Genomic DNA, 21,231 nt, shown 5'->3' on the forward strand with positions numbered 1-21,231 from the left:
GTTGAAACTATAGAAAACAACAGAATCATCAGACACCTAGATGAACACGATTTGTTGGGGAAGAGTGAAGATGGTTTTTGTAAAGGGAAATCATGCCTCACCAATCTACTATAATTCTTTGAGAGGGTCCACAAGCATGTGAACAAGGGGGATCCAGTGGATATAGTGTACTTAGATTTTCAGAATGCCTTTGACAAGGTACCTCACCAAAGACTCTTAAGCAAAATAAGCTGTCGTAGGATAAGAGGGAAGGTCTTTGATTGATAACTAGTAAAAAGATATAAAACAAAGCTAGGTGTGACAGGTTGCCCTCGCTCCGGGGTGCTATTTGATGTTCTGGAGTACTACTAAGCCTGCCTGTTTCCCCTTACACAGTCCTGCTGAGCCAGGCCCTCAAGTCTCCTCCAGCACACACACAGGTAGGGACACACCCAGCTGCAGAAAGACACAGACACTGAAATCAGCTCTGCATTGGAAGACTCAGCTCAGGGATTGCCCAGCACTTAAGTGCACACCCCCTCTGGAAGTCAAACCCAAAACTGTATGGTCTTGCACTGCACAGAGAATGGAACAAAGTAAGCTCATAGCATTCGCTCCCTCCCTCAATATGGAAGAAGATATGCACTGGTTTCAGAGAGGACAAAAATGTTTATTAACTACAAAAGATAGATTTTAAGTGATTATAAGAGATAGCAAACAGATCAAAGCAGATTACCTAGCAAATGAAACAAACACCAAGCTAAGCTTAATATACTAAAGAAACTGGTTACAAGCAATTGTTTTAGGCAGATTGCAGAGTTTCTTGAAGGCAAGCCACTCTTGCTTGCAGCTTAAAACTTCAAATATTTCTTTCACAGGCCAGATACCGGCTCAGCTCTTCTCTGCCCCTTAAGGTATGTCTTCACTAGCTACGTTAAAGCACTGCCAGGACAGTGCTTTAACGTGGCTGTGTAGTCACAGAATAGCACTGAGAGAGCTCTGTCCCAGTGCTATTAAAAGAACACCCACCTCCACAAGGGGATTAGCTCCCAGCATTGGTGCACTGTCTACATTGGCACTTTACAGCACTCTGATCAGCCTCCAGAAATGTCTCACAATGCCTGTTCTAGCCACTCTGGTCATCACTTTGAACTCTACTACCCTGCCCTCAGGTGACCAACCATCAGACCCACCCTATAAATTCGCTGGGAATTTTTAAAATCCCCTTCCTGTTTGCTCAGCAAAGCATGGAGTGCTCTCAGCAAATCCTTCCAGGTGACCATGCCTCCATGTGCCAGGCGATCCCCAGTATGGAGCAATGGCAAGGTGCTGGACCTCATCAGTGTTTGCGGGGGAGGAAGCTGTCCAGTCCCAGCTGTAGGAATTACAACACCTTCAGGCAGATATCAAGGGACATGATGGAGAGGGGCCATGACCAGGATGCACTGCAGTGCAGCGTTAAAGTGAAGGAGCTGTGGAACACCTACCACAAAGCCTGTGAGGCAAACCACTGCTCTGGTGCTGCCCCCACAACCTGCCGTTTCTACAAACAGCTGGACGCAATACTTGGGGGGTGACCCCACCTCCACTCTGAAGACCACCATGGACACTTCACAGCCCAGTTCAACAAGGCAGGAGGAGGAAAGCAGGAGCAAGGGTGCTGAGGAGGAGGACACCCCAGAATCCCTAGATGCATGCAGCCAGGAGGAAGGTAGCCAGTTGCAGCAGATGGTGCTTTGGGAAGAACAAACACCAGAGGTGGTGCCTGGTAAGCCGCTTTTATTTTGGGAAGGAAGTTGTTCAGTGCAGGCTCTTGGGGCGAGGAAGGTTAGGGCTGCATGCTTGCCTAGATGCGGAATAGGGCGTTGATGTGCTCTCTCATATCGCGGTAATCGGCCTCAGTGATCTCTTCAAAGGTCTCAGACAGAATTTGGGCAACATGCTTGCGCAGGTTTCGTGGGGCCACTGTGGTCCTTGTCCCAGTTAGGCTAACGTGTCCATGCCACTGTGCAGTGACGGGCACGGGGGACCATTGCTGCACACAGGCAAGCTGCATATGGGCCAGAGTGGAAGCCGCATTGTAGAAGATGACCCTCCCTTGCTTCCGAGGTCACCCTCAACAGCAAGGTATCTTCCAGGCCAAAAACTCATGCCGTGGAAAATGTGGGGACAGTGTTCAGTACAGGGGCCCCCTGCAGCTGCTGGCTCTCCCCAAGGCACAGAACCCCAGAGGACAGTACAGCCATGAAAGAATCAGTCCCCCTTGCTCCTTTGCTTACTCACCATTTTGGGGCTCCTGGGGGTTATGCACGCTCGCTTTGGGAAAGGTTTTTTCCTGCTATTGTGTAGACTCTGCTTGTCTTTAAGTATGGCCAAATCATTGCTCTGTCTGTTGTGAAGAATGCTGCCTCTGTTAAGTGTTGCATTTTGGTTTTACAGATGCAAGCTTGAGATCCCAGCCGTCCTCGTTATCAACGGCTGAAAGACTCCAAAGAATCAGGAAGTGGCCATGTAGAAGCCAAGACAACATGCTGCATGAAGTAATGCAGGAGTCCCTTAATGAAAATCAGAAAGTGCAGGAGTGGCAGGAGAGTAAAAGGAGAGTCCGCTAGCAGAATGCAGATCGCCAGCACCAAAGCACGGAGCAGTCATTCTGCACCAACCCAGGCTGTTGCTGAATCACTCCTTGCTGCCGTAAAGGCTCCCTGTGTAGGGTTTCATGAGCCACGGTATTAAAGGATAAGCGGGGTCTCCAAGGATCACAACGGGCATTTCGACTTCCCCTATGGTGATCTTCCAGTCTGGGAAGAAAGGCCTGGCTTGCAGCTTCCTGAACAGGCCAGTGTTCCAAAAGATGTGTGCGTCATGCAACTTTCCGGGCCAGCCTGCGTTAATGTTAATGAAATGTCCACGGTGATCCACAAGCGCCTGTAGAACCACAGAGAAATACCCCTTCCAATTTATGTACTCTGAGGCTAGGTGGACTGGTGCCAAAATTGGAAGATGGGATGCATATATCGCCCCTCCGCAGTTAGGGAAACCCATTTGTGCAAAGCCAGCCACAGTGTCATACACATTACCCAGAGGTATGGTTCTTCTGAGCAGGATGCCATTAATGGCCCCGCAAACTTGCATCAACATGATTCCAATGGTCAACTTTCCCACTCCAAACTGGTTAGCAACCGATCAGTAGCTGTCTGGAGTTGCCAGCTTCCAGATTGCAATAGCCACCTGCAGGCAGCTCTCAACTTGTGTCCTTGAGCCGCATGGTGGGGGCGAGCTCAGCACACAGTCCCATGAAAGCTGCTCTTCTCATGCAAAAGTTCTGCAGCCGCTGCTCGTCATCCCAGACTTGCATGACGATGTGATCCCACCACCCAGTGCTTGTTTCCAGAGCCCAAAAGCAGTGTTCCACTGCAGTGAGCATGTCCGTGAATGCCACAATCTTGTGTTGTAAGCGTTATGTGAGTCGACATCGTCAGACTCCTCACTGTCAGTTTGAAGCTCAAGGAGTAACTCGATTGCCATTCATGACGTGCTGGCAAGACCCATCAGCATATTCCTCAGCAGTTCAGGATCCATTCCCACAGACTGAAAGGGAAGACAGCACAGTACAAAAATGTTGAAAGATAGCACCAAATGTGGACAGAATCACAGGGATTGCTGGGATGCGAAGCCCTGCATCACAAGGCATTGGGACAGGACCCAGAATGCCCCCCCGCTGCCCCCTTCCTACAAGCCACATTGCCAGAATTGGAAGAAGTGCTCTGTGGCATAGCTGCCCATAGTGCACTGCTCCCATTCCCGCTGCAAGTGCCACAAATGTGGCCACGCCAGTGCGCTTGCAGCTGACAGTGTGAACACACTGCAGCGCTTTCCCTACTGTGCTCTCCGAGGGCTGGTTTAACTCACAGCAGTCTACATCTGAAAGTGTAGCCATGCCCTAAGTTTTGTTTGAAGAAATTTCAACTGTCCGGACATCTAAGAATGTGTTTTGCACATTTTACAAGTTCTGCAAGTACCACCACCTCTCCTCTGCTTCCTAGGAGTTGTGTAACTTTTCTTCCAAGATGCATAGTGAAGGAGGCAAAAGTCTAATTATCCCCACATTTGGGGTAATGCATGGCTTTATTTGAACAGAAGGTGCACTGCCACACAAAAGGTGCCATTCTGAAATTGGTTAGAAAATATGGACAGAAAATCCATCACTGGAAAACCTAAGGAGTAGAGTTTAGGAAAAAGAGTTACCCAGTAACCTACAAAAAAAGCCAAGTATAAGCATGACTGGAACTGCTGGAAAATTAATTTTCCATCTCCACTTAATGATATGGCACTAAGTTCTATGGCCAGCTGTCCCCATACATTACTTGGGCTCTCTTCTCTAGGAACTTCACTCAGCAATACAGCCCCTCACTGGTAAGGGTCTCCTCTCACCCCCTGCACTACATGAATACAGCCCACAAAGGCAGTTGCTTTTAATATGTAATTAGCCAATCCTACATTCAGTTTTAAGGTGTCTATTACCATTCCGAAATTTTAAAGTGCTTGTATACTGTAGTTATCTCAAACAAACAGTGTTACTACTCTTTCCTTTTCATTTTGAGAACGCTGCATTTTAATTTTGCTGTGGATAGTGCTCCATTTATGTAACTGTATTGGTTTTAGTTATTTCAACCTGTAAAGCACTACTGGGGAAATCAAGCTTATTTCAGCATTGTTATATATCACGGTGAACTGCAAAAAGGAAAAAAATTGCCCCCTTTTTTTTTTTTGCTTCTTTATGATTAAAAAAGGTTTAAAAGTCCCCCCGCCCCCCCCAGCTTGTTTTCTTACATTAGAAATTCAGGTCATCTTGGGAGACAATGGCGATTGGAGAACTAGTAAAGAGTAACATCACAAGAGCTGAAAGTGTGTACCTTGAGAAAACAAGAGGGAAAATGGATTTTTGGTCAGACTTGTAAAACTTGGCTTTGGTTTAACATTTAACTTCGGTAACTAACACACTTTGGAATAAGGAAGCCTTTGTTACAGATTCAATATTCATCCATCTTATGCTTTCAATTAAGATAATAGAGCACAACAAAAATCCTGGAGAGCACTCAGCAATCCTCTACCAAAACAATGACCTTCTACAGGCCTTTGTCAAGTATACAGAAGCAGAGAGGACAAGACCAGTTTAAAAATTCTTTGCAGGCCACCTTTAAGAGCCAGATTTGTAATTCACATCCCATTTCAGAATTTGTATCTGACAAATCTAACACAGATGGAGTCAATGCAACACTAGCTTCAATGTTCCTCTTGAACTACATGTACATTCTAATGCAATAAAATGATAAAAATGTATTTTCTGGCAGGAGTCTCATTAGACAAGCCATCCTCAGCACACCTAAACAGCCTTGCAGAGGAAACATTATTGGTTGACCCTGGAGAAAAGTCAGGTTTGCAATCAGATGCAAATCAGATAGCATTATAGTTCCTCCAACTGAAAGTCTGCTGGGCATTGAAATAGAATTTCTAGGGAACACGAGAAGTTTCCAATCTACAGAATCTAGTCAGCATTAGAGTCTTAGGACTCACGAAAGGAAGAAGCCCATGCAATGCTCTTCTTGCTCATTTTAACTTCAAAAATTCATACTGGAGTCGTCTTTCAATCACATCTGGTGTGCTAATTTTTAGCAATGACCAGGCAAGTAAGGCACCCCAGCAGATACATTTGCTCAATGACAGGTCTGACTTCAGAACTTTTCAGCTGTCAGTTCAGTTACCAGTATCACTTCTCACCTCATTTCAATTCTCAATACCTACTTGGTTTCTGAACACCTGTTTCCATCACCTTGCATTCTTCCCCAAATGCACAGCAGCAGTGTGATTCAACAGACAGCTGACTTGCGGCTGATTGTACCACTTCTGCTCACATTCTGGTGCCAGGGAAAAAGCTACTGTATGGAAACAGTGAACAGCATCTAGCACAATGGGGTCTTGGTCCATGATGAGGGCTCCCAGGCACCCCAGTAACAGAAACAATCGACATATAGGATGATCATTCTGAAGACCTGTACAGAGTGTTTTCCATGACCAACTGCTTTCTTGTAACCATGAAGGCACAAATGCAGAACTGAAGGAAAGTAGAGTGACCGACTCTATAGAACTTGTTGCACTCCTATGTGCTCTACAGTTTCCTCTCCTGAGATCAATTATTTTTTTAAAAGACACTTTCAACCACATAATGAGGAAGAAGACACCTATGGATGCAAAATCCCTCTCATCAGTGGAATGGAACTTTTATTTAGAATCAATAATCCTCACAATACAATGGAGTTGTGTTTGTTATATAAATGGGTAACCTGGAACAGCAGCTCATGAGCCCTAAAGAGTAGCCATCAATTCCATTTTCAATAATGGGCTCACACCCAGTTTTGATTCAATATCTGAACCACCGTGGAAGGTTTTTTGGGGGCAGAGGTAGGAATCAGAGGGATATGGGGGAATACTAGATCATTTAGGCAATTACATTAATGTCCAACTAAATTCAGTAGCAGAACAGACTGTAGGGAGAGTAGCTCTGCTGTATCTTCAGGCTCTCAAGTGAGAAAAGGCAGGGAGTCCATCATAAGCTCAGAAGTTTTTCATTGAGAGCAATCTGTGACTGAGTGAGATTTGCCAAGTAGGTCACCATCAGCAGGTCCTGAGAAAGAGAAATGGACAGCAGTTAGACTGATTAGGAGAATCAAAGAGAAGAGAGAAGGTGGTGATGTCAGATAGATGCGAATCTGTGTCATTAAAGCAATTTACAAACAGTGCAGTTGCCAAGCGCCATTCTTCAGAGTGACACTGTTGGCTTTACAACTTAGTTTCCACCTCACTCACCAATGTGGAATACCTTGCATTCATGTAATACTCAGAACTTACAGTGCTTTTTATCTATAGTCCTCAGAGCACTGCAAGCATTATCCTCATTTCACAGATGGAGAAGAGAAGGCATATAGTGATTAAGTGACTTGGACAAAGTCACTGAAAATCAGGAATAAAAATCCATAAATCCTGATTCCCAATCCAAGTCAGAAGTAGCAACTTTCATCTTAAGAATCCCAAACCACCTTACACAGAAGTGATTCTCTTTATCCAGCAATGAATTGAAGCAGTTGTTTAAACGGCCCACACCACCACTACACAGGGCATTAGGACAGAAAGTGAATGCTCCAGTCAATCAAAACTGCAGGGGGAAATGAAGGGAGACCACGTAACTACCAGTATTTGATTTTAGCTAGAACACGGGGGGTAGACAACCCTATCCTTAGGGAAAGTGATGGGGGCCTTTGTTGGTATAGCACCTTCAGCAGACCCTGCACCCCTCCAAGGCAATGCCTTGGTCAAAACCAACTCTTGAGGAAATACTCCTACTGAATCAACACCACCACCTTCTGCAACTAGCTGATCCCTGGATGTCTCCCATCCAACTACTGAACTAGCCTAATCCTGCTTATAACGCTTGCCACTTTTACAGAGGGTCTCAAAGTGCCTTACAGACATTATACTTGAGAGTTGGGTGTTCTAATTTATAAGTGGGCAAACTGAGGAATAGAAATTGTGACTCTCTCCACTTATCACAGGAAGATGACCTGGGAACAGAATCTGGGCTCAGTCCCATGCTCCAAGCAATGGATCCACTCAGCTTAGCTTGTTAGAGCTGACAGGCTCACAACACAAAGTGGTACTGATGTAGGTTTATCATGGGCATTGTAGTCATCACAGAAATAGTCTCTTAAAAAAATCTGAAGCCTAATGTTACCAGACAAAAATATTAGGCATCTCGCCTTTTATCCCAGTTGCCAGTTATCTTTGAAGTCCAAGAAGGCTAATGGCATTTTGGGTTGTATAAGTAGGGGCATTTCCAGCAGATCGAGGGATGTGATCATTCCCCTCTACTCAGCACTGGTGAGGCCTCACCAGGAGTACTGTGTCCAGTTTTGGGCCCCACACTACAAGAAAGATGTGGATAAATTGGAGAGAGTCCAGCGGAGGGCAACAAAAATGATTAGGGGGCTGGAGCACATGACTTATGAGGAGAGGCTGAGGGAACTGGGATTGTTTAGTCTGCAGAAGAGAAGAATGAGGGGGGATTTGATAGCTGCTTTCAACTACCTGAAAGGGGGTTCCAAAGAGGATGGATCTAGACTGTTCTCAGTGGTAGAAGATGACAGAACAAGGAGTAATGGTCTCAAGTTGCAGAGGGGGAGGTTTAGGTTGGACATTAGGAAAAACTTTTTCACTAGTAGGGTGGTGAAGAACTGGAATGGGTTACCTAGGGAGGTAGTGGAATCTCCTTCCTTAGAGGTTTTTAAGGTCAGGCTTGACAAAGCCCTGGCTGGGATGATTTAGCTGGGTTTGGTCCTGCTTTGAGCAGGGGGTTGGACTAGATGACCTCCTGAGGTCCCTTCCAACCCTGAGATTCTATGATTCTAAGATCTGGCTATTTACACAGTTATCCTAAATATTTCATGTCTCAAAACAATCTAATAACTTTCAGGTTATTCACATAATTCCTAGCAAGTTTAAGAAGGATTCCTTTTCCTTTAATTATTGAAAAGGCTGCCTTAAGAAGTTCCCTCATCTCTCCCAGGTAGCTTTGCCCTCCTATTTCCAATTTTTGGTTACTAGTTAACAGTTTCTCTAGTCACCAGCCTGGTTTTGCCTTTTTCGGCCCCCTCTCTTTATGAGGCTCATTCCCTCAGCCTAACCTGACAAGTTACTAAGAATCCCTGTTTACATCATATACTCAGCCATGAAGAATGTGATTGTTGGAGACTGGGAAAGGACATCTTCCACGATGTAGACAGAAATTCCCTTCTCTCTAGATGGATAGAAATTCCACACTTGAATAATAAAGAGTACAGCAGCAGGAATATACTACCAACCATCTGGGTGGAATGGTGTAGGTGACGGAAATGCTCAGTGATTAGAAACACTATGAAGACAGAAAACCCAATAATAATGGGGATTTCAACTCTCCCCATATTGACTGGATGTGTCGCAAAGATAAAATCTCTAGACACCATTAGTTACTGCTTCTTGGAGCAGCTAGTCCTGGAACCCACAAGAGGAGAGGCAATTCTTAATTTAATCCTAAGGGGAGAATAGGGTCTGGTCCAGGTGGTGAACACAACTGAACCTTTCAGCAATAGCGACCATAATGTAATTAAATTTAAGATCCCTGTAGGGGGAAAAAATTCCAAAGAAACCCACTGCGGTAGCATGTAACTTCAAAAAGAGGAACTAAACAAAAATGTGAAAGCTATTTAAACAGAAGTCAAAATGAACAGTCACAAGACTGAAATGCCTGCAAGTTGCATAGGAACTATTTAAGAATATAAATAGATGCTCAAACTGAATGTATATCCCAAATAAAAAAAAACAGTAAGGACCAAAAAAATGCCACAATGGCTTAATAAGAGTGCAAAAGAGGCTGTTAGAGACAAAAAGACATCCTTTAAAAAAATCAAAGTCAAATCCTACTGAGGAAAATAGGAAGGGGCAAAAACTCTAGCAAAAAGGATAATATAGCAGACCAAAAAAGAATTTGAAGAGCAACTAGCGAAAGAAACAGAAAAAAAAATTGCATGTACATCAGAAACAGGAAGCCTGCCAAACAACCAGTGGGGCTACTGGACAATTGAGGGGCTAAAGGATCAATCAAGGAAGACAAAGTCCATCGCGGAGAAGCTAAATTAATTCTTTGCATCGGTCTTCACTGCAGAAGATGTAAGGGAGATTCCCACACGAGCCATTCTTTTTAGGGGACAAATCTGATGAACTGTCTCAGATGGATGTGTCAATAAAGGTGTTTTGGAACAAAGTAATACATTAACAGTGATATGTCACCAGGACCAGATGGGATTCACCCATGAATTCTGAAGAAACTCAAAATATGAAATTACTGAATTACTAACTGTGGTATGAAACCTATTGCTTCAATCAGCCTCTGTACCAGATGAGTGGAGGACAACTAACGTAAAGCTGATTTTTAGAAAAGGCTCCATAGGTGATCCTGACAGTTACAGGCCAGTAAGCCTAACTTTAGTACCAGGGAAATTGGTTGAAATTATAGTAAAAAAAGAATTATAAGACACACAGATGAACACAATATGTTGAAGAAAAGAGTCAACACTGCTTTTGTAAAGGGAAACCATGCCTCACCAATCTATTAGAATTCATTGAGGGTGTCAACAAATACATGGACATGGGTGATCCAGTTGATATAGTGTACTTGTACTATCAGAAAACCTTTGACACGATTCCGCACCAAAGGCGGTTAAGTAAGGAGTTATGGGATAAAAGAACATTCTCTTGGATCAGTAACTCATTAAAAGACAGGAAAGAAAGGGTAGGAATAAATGGTCAGTTTTCACAATGAATACAGGTGACTAACAGGGTCCCTGAAGGTTCTGTACCGGGACAAGAGCTATTCAATGTAGCCATAAGTGTTCTGGAAAAAAAAAGTGGTGGGGGGGAGAAAAACAGTGAGGTGGCAAACTTTGCTGACAATACAAAATTACTCCAGATAGTTAAGACCAAAGCTGACTGTGAAGAGTTACAAAGGGATCTCACAAAACTGGGTGACCGGGCAACAAAATGGTAGATGAAATTCAACGTTGAAAAGTGCAAAGTAATGCACATTGGAAAACAATCCCAACTGTACATACAAAATGATGGGTCTAAATGGATAGTTCTCTGAAAATGTCCACTCAATGTGCAGCGGCAGTCAAAAAAGCAAACAGAATGTTGGGAATCATTAAGAAATGGGTAGATAAGACGACAGAAAATATCATATTGCCTCTATATAAATCCATGATACGCCCACATCTTGAATACTGTGTGCAGGCCTGGTTGCCCCATCTCAAAAAAGAGGTATTGAAATTGGAAAAGGTTCAGAAAAGAGCAACAAAAATTATTAGGGTTATGGAACGGCTGCCATACGAGGAGGGATTAATAAAAGGGGGATTAGTCATCTCTTTTCCAAGCTGAAAAGGGGGGATATGATTGAGGTCTATAAAATCATGACTGGTGTGAAGTAAATAAAGTGTTATTTACTCCTTCTCATAACACAAGAACTAGGGGTCACCAAAGGAAATTAATAAGCAGGAGGTTTAAAACAAACAAAAGGAAGTATTTTTTCACACAACACTCAGTCAACCTGTGGAACCCCTTGCCAGAGGATGTTGCGAAGGCCAAGACTATAACAGGGTTCAAAAAAGAACTAGATAAGTTCATGGAGGATAGGTCCATCAATGGCTTTAGCTGGGATGGTGTCCCTAGCCCCTGTTTGCCAGAAGCTGGGAATGGGCGACGGGATGGATCACTTGATTACCTGTTCATTCCTTCTGGGGTAGCTGGCATTGGCCACTATGGGAAGACAGGACACTGGGCTAGACCCAGTACGCCCGGTCTTATGAAAGCTTGGTTAATACTTCCTACCATTATTCAGTGTGTGGGGGGGGTGGGGGGGAAGGGTACTGGCAGATCTCAATCTCTCTCTATTTGTTAATTGTGAAGCCAGGCTGACAGATGGGAAAAAAGGACAGACCTCTCTTGTCTCCCATAACCCAGAGACAGGTAAGCAACAGATCTGCTGTGGATCTCCAGTGGATCCCAGAGAGATTCCTCATGAGGAGAGAGATTTCCAGTATTCGTGAAACACCCAGAAGAACTGAGTAACAGGACTCACGTTAATATTGCTGTTCAGCATTGTTTCAAAGTCCTCCGGTGAAATCTTTGGCACCTGGTTAATAAGATCCATCAGGAAGCGCCCAACAGTGTTGTCAGCAGCCACTTTACCGGACTAACCATAAAAATAAAGACATTTTAAAATGAGCAAGATACAACAAACTTACTGCACAGAACAGGAAGAGCTGAGACATACAAATGCAGGGACAGCTCTCATCCTCTCCTGTATGAGCTGGATTAGATTAATAGATTCTTTGCGATCATCTGGTCTTATCTCTTGTGTAACACAGGCCATAGAACTTCCCCCAAATAATTCCTAGAGCAGATCATTTATACAAACATCCAATCTTGATTTAAAAATTGTTAGTGATGGAGAATCCATCATGACCCGTGGTAAACTGTTCCAGTGGTTACTCACTGTTAAAAATGTGTGCCTTATTTCTGGTCTGAATTTGTCTAGCTTCAACTTCCAGCTGTTGGAGTGTGTTACGGCTCTTGGCTAAATGGAAGAGCCCATTATTAAATGTTTGTTCCAATGTAGGTATTTATAGATTAATCAGATCACCCCCAGGACTTAAGCAGCTCAATTTATGTAGCTTAACAAAGGGAAGGTTATCACTACAAGGCATGTTTTCTAATCCTTTAATCACGGCTCTTCTCTAAAGATTCTCCAATTTATCAACATCTTTCTTGAATTGTAGGCACCAGAACTGGACACAGTATTCCAACAGTGCCAAATACAGAGGTAAAATAACCCTCTACTCCTACTTAAGATTCCCCTGCTAATGCATCCCAGAATCATATTTGCTCCTTTAGCCACAGCATCACACAGACATTAGCCTTACCAGCACATCCTCTGCATACTGAAGCACTGTGCTCAGGGTATCCTGGATCCGGGCTGACGCTGCCCCCACCTGCTGCAAGTCACTGGACAAGCCAATCACTCGATTGGGACTCAAACAGGTTTTCATGATGAGATCAACTGTGAGGAGAGAGATGCTGAGAAACTGGCTGGCACAAAGTCAGCTTTAACCACCAACCACTCCCCAAAGATTTCTAGGATGACAGCTGCTTCAGCAAAACAGGAAATGCTTTTCCAGTGCTGTCTTTACTACTAATGTAATGCTGGCATTTCCACAGGGATATATATTACTTCTATGCCACTGTGCAATGCAGAAATTAGTGCTTTTTCCGCAGAATTTCCTTCCCACCCCAGAGATGGACTGCAGTGCTGCTGGCTGTGACTAGGGGCTGCTGGACGTGGCAGAGCACAGCTTGCACATAGAAGATACTGTCAGGGGGATGGGGAGGGAGCTACAGGGATCCAGGCAACTGCAGTTCCAAGCATGCTCCGAGGGAAGGAGACAGTGGTGCGCAGGAAATTCCACACAAACCTGGCACTGAGCATCAAGCTCTCTCCCCCTCTGGATCCCTGGGCTCTGAGGGGTAGTGGGGTTGGTGTCTGGGCCTGGGGGGTGGGAAAGAGGAGGAGACACACAGATGACATGGCTGGTTTATCGGGGGAGGGGGGAATTCAGGTGTATTGGCTTGTGGTGGGCTCATGGCTGGGTTCTGGGAGGGAAAGGCTGTGGGTGTCCATCCTCCCAGCTGGGCTGTGGGGAGGAGGGGGGCAGAGAAACAGGAACTCGGCTGTATAGGTTTTTTTTTTTTTTTAAACTCTCTACTCCTAACGGAATTTGTGTGTCTGTATTGTCAGAGACATATTTGCTGACAGGTATTTTTAAATAAATCACCAAAATAATTAAAACTGGTGTGATTATGTAGTGTTCTTTTTGACAAATAAGATTTGCAGAATTTTAAAATACTGTGTGCAGAATTTTTATTTTTTTGGCGCAGAATTCCCCCAGTAGTAATTTATTAGCTACATGGGGGAGCAACGGAGGACCCAGGCACATGTTCCATTGACCTTAATGGAGAATGCAGGTGCTCAGAACATCTAAGAATCAGAGTACTTAATGCCTAAACATGAAACTGTAGGCACCCAAGCATGAAAGTTTTGGCCTCCATCCTGAGAAGCACCAGATTACTATTTGGTCTGAAAAAGAATGAGGGGTTCCAGACATTTTGCTCAGCCTTCTTTTCCCAGGTCCAAGCAATGACAATGCGGCCCTCCTGGCACCTAGTACAGTTACAGCCTCATTGTGCAACTCATACACTCCAAGAAGTCCCAATGACATCTTCAACACATCCCTGACTCATTTTCACATCTAGTAATCAGAAATTTATAAGTTGGCCTCATGATACATGCGGTCTCACTTTAGTAGGGGCAGTTTAAGGGACACTAATACATTGAAATTGAGTTCCTAAGAGTTAATAGCAATGCCCTTTTTTGGTGGTTTTACAGTCACATTTTCCAGTTCTGTATGTTTCTCTCTCGCAGGTTGCTGGGAGAGACTCTCACAAATTGGAAACTGACTACACCAGCGGTCCCCAAACTTTTTAGGTTGCATGCCTCCTTACCTCTGTCCATGCCCCGACCCCCATTGCTGGGCTAAGGGGGCTGGCAGCCAGGGCTAAGGGGGCTGGCAATGGAGCTGGTTGGTGCTCCGTCCTCACCCACCAGGGGAGCTTGCGTGGGCCCCAGGTGGGCCCCCCCAAAATGTTCCTCTGCACCCCACAGTTTGGGGACCTCTGGACTACACAGAGTGCTGTCAAATAGATGGACTGTTTGAAATAATTCTCCAAACTCTGATATACAATCTCAGAAATACAATCTCAGAATTGTCTCATGTCAATTCTGATTGAAACAGAAGTCACATAAAACATGCCAAGTACTAGGTATCTATGTAATCAAGGCTGACTGAAAAGAAAAGACCACTGCTGACCCATGGATGAGAGCCCCCGTGTCTTTAATGTTAGGAACAGACATCTTTGCCTTTGTCTCTCCCATTTTGTCTATAATCTCTTTGCTTCTTTACAGTGGTTTTGTGGCCTGACCTTTTGGTACTTGGTTGTTTCTCTTCACCACCCTCCCAGATCCCATTTTCTAATCCATTCACAATCCTCCATCGTACCCCACAGCTCATTGCTCTACATTCACTTCACAACTCCTACATCTGTGCCACTCTGCCCCCAAAATGCTGGGCCACTTCGACTTTCACCAATCCTCAGAACCCTGTCTGACTACCATTTCATCAGCACTGAACAGCAACAAGAAATCCTCTAATATGGGGAGCAGGGAAACAAAGAGGATGAGGCACTGAGCATTAAGGCAAAGACTTCTGTAAGCAGCACTCAGGTACGCAAGCTAGGGCTGCAGATCCCTGAGATCCCCAGACACACAAATCAAGCACCCAAATATCTGGTTAGGACCAACAAGAAGAACAAGCCGGCTTACCTCCTATCCGCTCAGTGTCATAGTAAACATACTTCACTGTCAGAGGTGTGAACATCACCCCCATGGTCTTACCAGGGACCCCCATCGGAGCACTAGGAAAAACAAGATTTACATAACATAGTATAAGTAATAGACAACACAGATGTGTCAACAAGTAATTCCAAACCAATTTCACTTCCTTCTTTGACAGGGTTACTGGCCTACTGGGTATGGGGGCAGCAGTAGACATGGTATGACATTCCCATAAAGAATATATGGAAATGTGGTCTAGATGAAATGACTATCAAATGGCTGCACAACTGGTTGAAAAACCCTATTCAAAGAGTAATTATCAATGATTCACTGTCAAACTGGAAGTGCATGTCTAGTGGGGTCCCGCAGGGGTCAGTCCTGGCCTAGTATTTTCATTCATGACTTGGATACGTATAAAATTTGCAAATGACATCAAACCGGGAGGGACTGCAAGCACTTTGGAAGACAGAATTAGAATTCAAGAAGATCTAGATAAATTGGACCATAATGAATAAGATGAAAATCAATAAAGACAAGTGCAAAGTACTTCACTTAGGAAGGACAAATCAAACACACATACAAAATGGGAAACAACTGGCTAGACTGTACTGCAGAAAAGGATAGTGAAGCACAAACTGAATACGAGCCACCAATGTGATACAGTTGTGAAAAAGGCTAATATTCTGGGGTGTATTAACAGGAGTATCGTATGCAAGACATGGGAGATAACTGTTCTGCCATACCCTGCAATGGTGAGGCCGCAGCAGGAGTACTGCAGCCAGTTTTGGGTTCCACACTAAGAAAGAGACGGATAAATTGGAAAGTCCAGAGAAGAGCAACAAAAATGATCAAAGGTTTGAAATCTTAACCTACGAGGAAAGGTTAAAGAACTGGGCATGATTAGTCCTGAGAAAAGACAACTGGAGGGAGAACCTGAGAAGTCTTCAGATACTTTAAGGGCTGTGATCATTCTCCAGGTCTATTGAAGGTAGGACAAGGTGTAATGTGCTTAATCTGCAGCAAGGGAGAGTTAGATTAGGAGAAAATTTCTAACTATTGGGATAGTTAAGTATTGGAATAGACTTCCAAGGGAAGCTCTGGAATCCTCATAATTGGATGATCTAGGTCAAGGATTCTCAAACTTCATTGCACCCCGACCCCTTCCAACAACAAAAAAACCCATGACCCTAGGAAGCGGGACTGAAGCCTTAGCCTGCCGGAGCCCCATCACCCCGACTGGGGGACAGGCAAAGTCCAAGTCCCACTGTCCTGGGCTGGGGGAGGGGGAAGAACGGGAAAGAGTGAAGAGCCTAAAAGCCCAAGGACTTCAGCCCCAGGCAGGGGCCTGTAACCTGAGCCCTACTGCCCAGGGCTGAAGTCTTTGGGCTTCGGCCCTGCGGGGGTGTGGTGGCTTGGGCTTTAGCTTCGGCCCAGGTGGCAGGGCTTCAACTTTGGCCCTGGGTCTGAGCAAGTCTAAACACCAACTCTGGCAACCCCATTAAAATGGGGTCACAACCCACTTTGGGGTCCTGACCCACAGTTTGAGAACCACTGATCTAGGTATACGTGGACCTGCCACAGTGCAAGGGGATGGACTAGGACGACATCTCAAGGTCCTTCCAGTCCTACATTTCTCTGCTCTGCAGACAAACCTATTCAAAAGAAGGGGACAGTAACCCTTTATCTGGTTTGCCTCCCCTACACTGAAGCAGAAGAGACTGAGTAGGTTACTCATTCTCACCAAGAACCACAATCACACTTCTGGGGAGCTATAATAGTAGTTACACCGTTGTTGGTCCAGAGAAATTCTAGAGATTCCAATGGGTTCTCTTTATCACTCAAAACTTATTACATTTGTCCCCTTTATATATATAGTTTTCAATGGGGAAAGTCAAGCATTCAGATCATCAAAAGGAAATTACAGAAGTGCCATTCATACTAACCATTCATCTGTGGAGGTCAAGCCATTCTCAAAACTTTATTAAGTCTCAACACCCCTGTTAATTGTGGCAAGCACTAATACAATTGTATAGATGGGAAAACCAGAATCTCAGAGATTAAATCACTTGAGCATGGCACCACAGTCTAAGACACAGCTGGGAACAGAATCAAGAGACCTGGTTCACAGCCTCTGTTCTAGCCAGTAGACAACATTGCCCTAATTAGGACAATCAGGTAATTAAATCCCTCCCTACCCTAGTCTGTCCCTTTTTGATAATCCCACTGGAGATCCTCTTTTCCAAAGCATGATCCATCTCCCCAAAATACCTGACATAGGCTTTAATGCTCATGCGCCCATTCTGGAGACTGGTGTCCACAGTGAGGTGGATTGGATTGTGTGCTTCCCGGCTATAATACTCATGGATCAGGACAGAGTGCTCTGTAATGTCATGGCCCGTAGCATACCTTAGAAAACACAACACAAGAACATGAGACCTGGGCATTCAACACTTCACATTTCAGAAATACTGGGATATTTGCCATTGAGCAGTGATATGCCCACAACTCTGCTCTGAACACATGATCAATTTGTAGCAGGATGTGAAGGGGAAAAGTTTGAGTACCATCTGCTCAGGACATCATTGCACTTTGCTATCAGATACATGAATTTAGATGCACTTATCATTAGGCTTTGAACTGCTCTCTGATTAGACGTAATTCAAAGCACACTATAGGAAAATAAGCTCTTAGGTAAAGAGCTACAACCCAATTCCTCCATAAACTGACCATCAGAACTAAAAATACAGGACTATATTAATCCAGCTGCTTTAACTGTTCTGCAGTTAATATCTTCGAAACATAATTAACTTAAATTCTTTGTAGCTTGGACCTCACTGAGGTATATAAACTGTTGGCCTCCACAACAGTCTTCTGAAGAGAAGAGGAGTCAGGGTTTGCATTAATTTCTTCAGGAATAAAACAAAGCTGGTTCACAGAACCTCTGAAGAGACGTAATGAGGTTCTCCACACTCCATCCCTGAGAGGTCTACGAAGTGCAGTTCCCCACATCACTTCACCTGATTTTCCAACAATCTCTTGGGAGAAGACTCTAGTATCAGAAAATATTCCCCCACTACATACACTTTATTCCCTTTCCATGATACCTAGTCTCACCTTAAACAATATAACCCATTTCTTGAGGTTTATATTCTATATCCCCAGCTGTCATTTCAGCAAACTATGTTGTTTATTCAAAGTCTATAATGCAGTGTACCGTATTTCAAGGTGCATAATGGGGCCACATAACTGCTAAGCTCAGGTTGCATGTTGCAGTAGGGAAGATGACTTACCACCCCAAAATGATTTCACTAGGGGAAACCTTCTTGTGCAGCTCATACATATTCTTGGCAAATTCCATATCGACAGCCACCTGAAAACCACAACAAAGCAGCATGAGGCAATCAGTTGCAGGAGTGCTTAAATACTAGCAGCAGGCAGTGAAATGAAAGCTTCTTGTTGTCAATTAGACCTCAGAGAAGAATTTTCCCTTAGTAGTTACCAGCCCACTGCAAGCAGAATGAGTGCTTCATTGCCCTCCCTACACTAGGACAATGTGGGAGGATTTCACCAAAACACCCTGCCAACATACATCATGTCTAGACTCTTCTAATCATACACCTCACTCAAAGGGTAGTGAATTCTAGAGCCACATGTGCTAACAGAGACTCAGACGGATCCAGGACTTCCAGAATACCAAAGGCAAAAGGTGAAACATGCAGGAAAGGAGTGCAAACTTCAGCATGATGAGATTGTTCTCACTCATGCAACTATCCTAATAGCCAAGTGAGCTAGCCCACTAATACTCAGCATCTTCCACCTGAGGGCTGCAGAGTGCTTCACTGTCATGCCATTTAGTCTCCCAGCTCTCCTCTGTGCTAGGATGGACACGCTCAGGTAGCAGAGGCCGAGGCCATCACCCACCTCATCTTCAGACTCGTTGTGTGGGACCGAGAAGCAATTGGTGACTTCCACTGAGAGCTTGTCCACAGTGCCTGCAGAGAAGAGAGCAAGACTGAGGGGAGGTGCTGGGCGGGCTTAAGCACCCCAGGCCCTTCCCTGAGACGCCACCCAGGTATGAAGCTCAGGCTCCCCTTACAGCGAGGGCCAAGGTGGAACCCAGGCGAGCGAGGGGGCCTGGACCAGCCAGGGGAAGCCTGGAAACCGACACTGAGCCCTGCCATCGAGCCAGCGGGCCGGGGGAGAGCCAGGCCCCGCTGACCCCGGGGGAGCGGAGGCGGTGCGGGCGGGGGAGGAGAGTCGGGGACTCTTACCTAGCAGGGTCCCGATAACGCGGGCCGCGCCCTCGTTGCGCCGCTCGAAGCTGTCCACGATGGAGGCCAGGATGACCGGGTGCAGCCGGACCACGCGGCCGCCGGGGAAGGGGCCAGGCAGCGCCGCGGGGGCCGGCGGGCCCGGGGGTGCTGCAGGGGGAGGCACAGGCGGCGCTGGGGTCGCCGCCACTGGCGCTGCGGGTGCTGGGCTTGGGGCTGCCGGGACGGGGGATGGGGACAGGGACGGGGACGGGACCTGAGCTACCGCCGCCATTTTGCAAAGAGGGAAGCGAGACCACCCACGCCAGCAATAATAGGCTGAGCCAGGCACCTGTTACAAACCCTGCCTTCTCATTGGATGGAAGATGAGTCCACCCGCCTCCTTCGCCTTTTAACCAACCCGGAGAGGGCAGGGGAAGACCGAGCTCGCGGAGTGGGTGATGTCGTATCTAGGTCACCTCATCATTGGCCGATATTAATCATAGTTCCCGCCCCATGAGTCTCCACAAGCTTTCCCATTGGCTAGAGGTAACCCACCACTTCAGCATCCGCAAGCTCATCTATTGGCTTGGCGATGGCTGTACCTGACGCTGGCCTGGGAGGGGATAGGGCCAAGGGTCTCTCCAGTTTGTGGGGAGGGCGCAGCCTCCCTTGCTGCCTCCACCTCGCTGCTGTCCCTGGCATGGTACAGTGACCATCACCATGGTAACAAGTGCCTGACCGTCTTCTTGACTGTATCTCCCCTGTGAGGTGGGGATGGCTGTTTGCCCTATGTCGCCATCCTGCAGATCCTCCACAGTTGCTCATGTCAATGGGCATTTGGAGCCTAAAGGCCTGTGAGGAGAGGTGCCTAAGTGACTTGCTCCAGCTCCCCTGAAGTCTGTTGTAGAGCAGGAAATTGGACTCCGGTCACTCTGTATCACAGGCTTGTCCCCCAGCCATTAGACTTCTCTTTTTCGCTGGCTGGCCAGATGGAAATACAGAACAGCTAATGATCAGTGTTGTGCCACAGGGCCTTCTAGTATCATCACTTTCAGTTCTTGCTCTGGATTTGGCAGTGAAGCCCATTCACCCTTCTAGCCCTGTTTCACTTTATTTTTCTTTATAATCCCCTTTCATGATTGAGTCATTACTGCCCATGTCATGTAAATTTGAGTTCTGCAATGATGGGGTATTTTCCCAATTTGCAGAGTGATCCTCTCCCCCTGCGTCTTACTGGGAGTAGTGTCTGTAGTTGCCCCGTGGCCTATGGTAAAAATGTACCCGTCTATTGCAAGTAAAATAAAATATTACATTTTTTTTATTTATCCTGTCTGGCAGTAATTTTTATCTGGTTAATTGTATGGGACTGTGACTGAATATTAGAATATTATTATTATTAGACTATTAATTGACTGTTGCCCCTTGTGACCTGAATGCTTAGTAAATATTTGGGGCCTTGCAGGTGGTTCCCATTAGGGAGAGAAATTGATGAAAGAGTCAGATATTTCTTTGATGCAATCCTGTTTCACTGCAGAGAACGTACACAAAGTCCTGTTTCCCTAAAAACCACAGAGATAATTTCCTTGCTCACAGTTTCAAGCCTGCCTTCCCAACATGCCCTCTTCCCAGAAAGGTTTCTCTTGGCTTTCTCTCAGGGCTATTCTACCAGTGTTTCTTGTACCGTCACACACACAAAATCAAATCAGGCCCCAGCCCTTGCGTTTGTTTTAGTCCCCAGAGAAACCCCCTGGCCTGCACAACCCAATTTCTGTCCAGACCTTGTATGTGGTCTAGTCCTTCCACTGTTTCAGTTATCACTAAAGAATGGGTAATTAATTGTTCCTTCATTTAGCCCCAGTGGGAGGTGGCTAACATGTCCATCAGCTTCAATTAAGTTTGCAATTGCCC

The 21,231-nt window shown here is 45.4% G+C and overlaps 1 protein-coding gene across 1 annotated transcript; it reads right to left on the reverse strand.

The window, feature by feature from the left end:
• Window positions 1-6,228: 6,228 nt before the first annotated feature.
• Window positions 6,229-19,707, reverse strand: EIF3F (eukaryotic translation initiation factor 3 subunit F). The gene is made up of 8 exons (XM_039480699.1): window positions 19,342-19,707; window positions 18,992-19,062; window positions 18,361-18,440; window positions 17,339-17,476; window positions 15,059-15,150; window positions 12,546-12,682; window positions 11,702-11,815; window positions 6,229-6,664 (listed from the first exon to the last, which is right to left on the reverse strand). Exons 1-8 carry the CDS (start codon window positions 19,613-19,615, stop codon window positions 6,587-6,589), a joined length of 984 nt encoding a protein of 327 aa, XP_039336633.1. The 5' UTR covers window positions 19,616-19,707; the 3' UTR covers window positions 6,229-6,586.
• Between the last annotated feature and the right edge of the window lie 1,524 nt (window positions 19,708-21,231).

This window comes from Mauremys reevesii, linkage group 7 (genome assembly GCF_016161935.1).
Source record: "Mauremys reevesii isolate NIE-2019 linkage group 7, ASM1616193v1, whole genome shotgun sequence".
NCBI lineage: Eukaryota > Metazoa > Chordata > Testudines > Geoemydidae > Mauremys > Mauremys reevesii.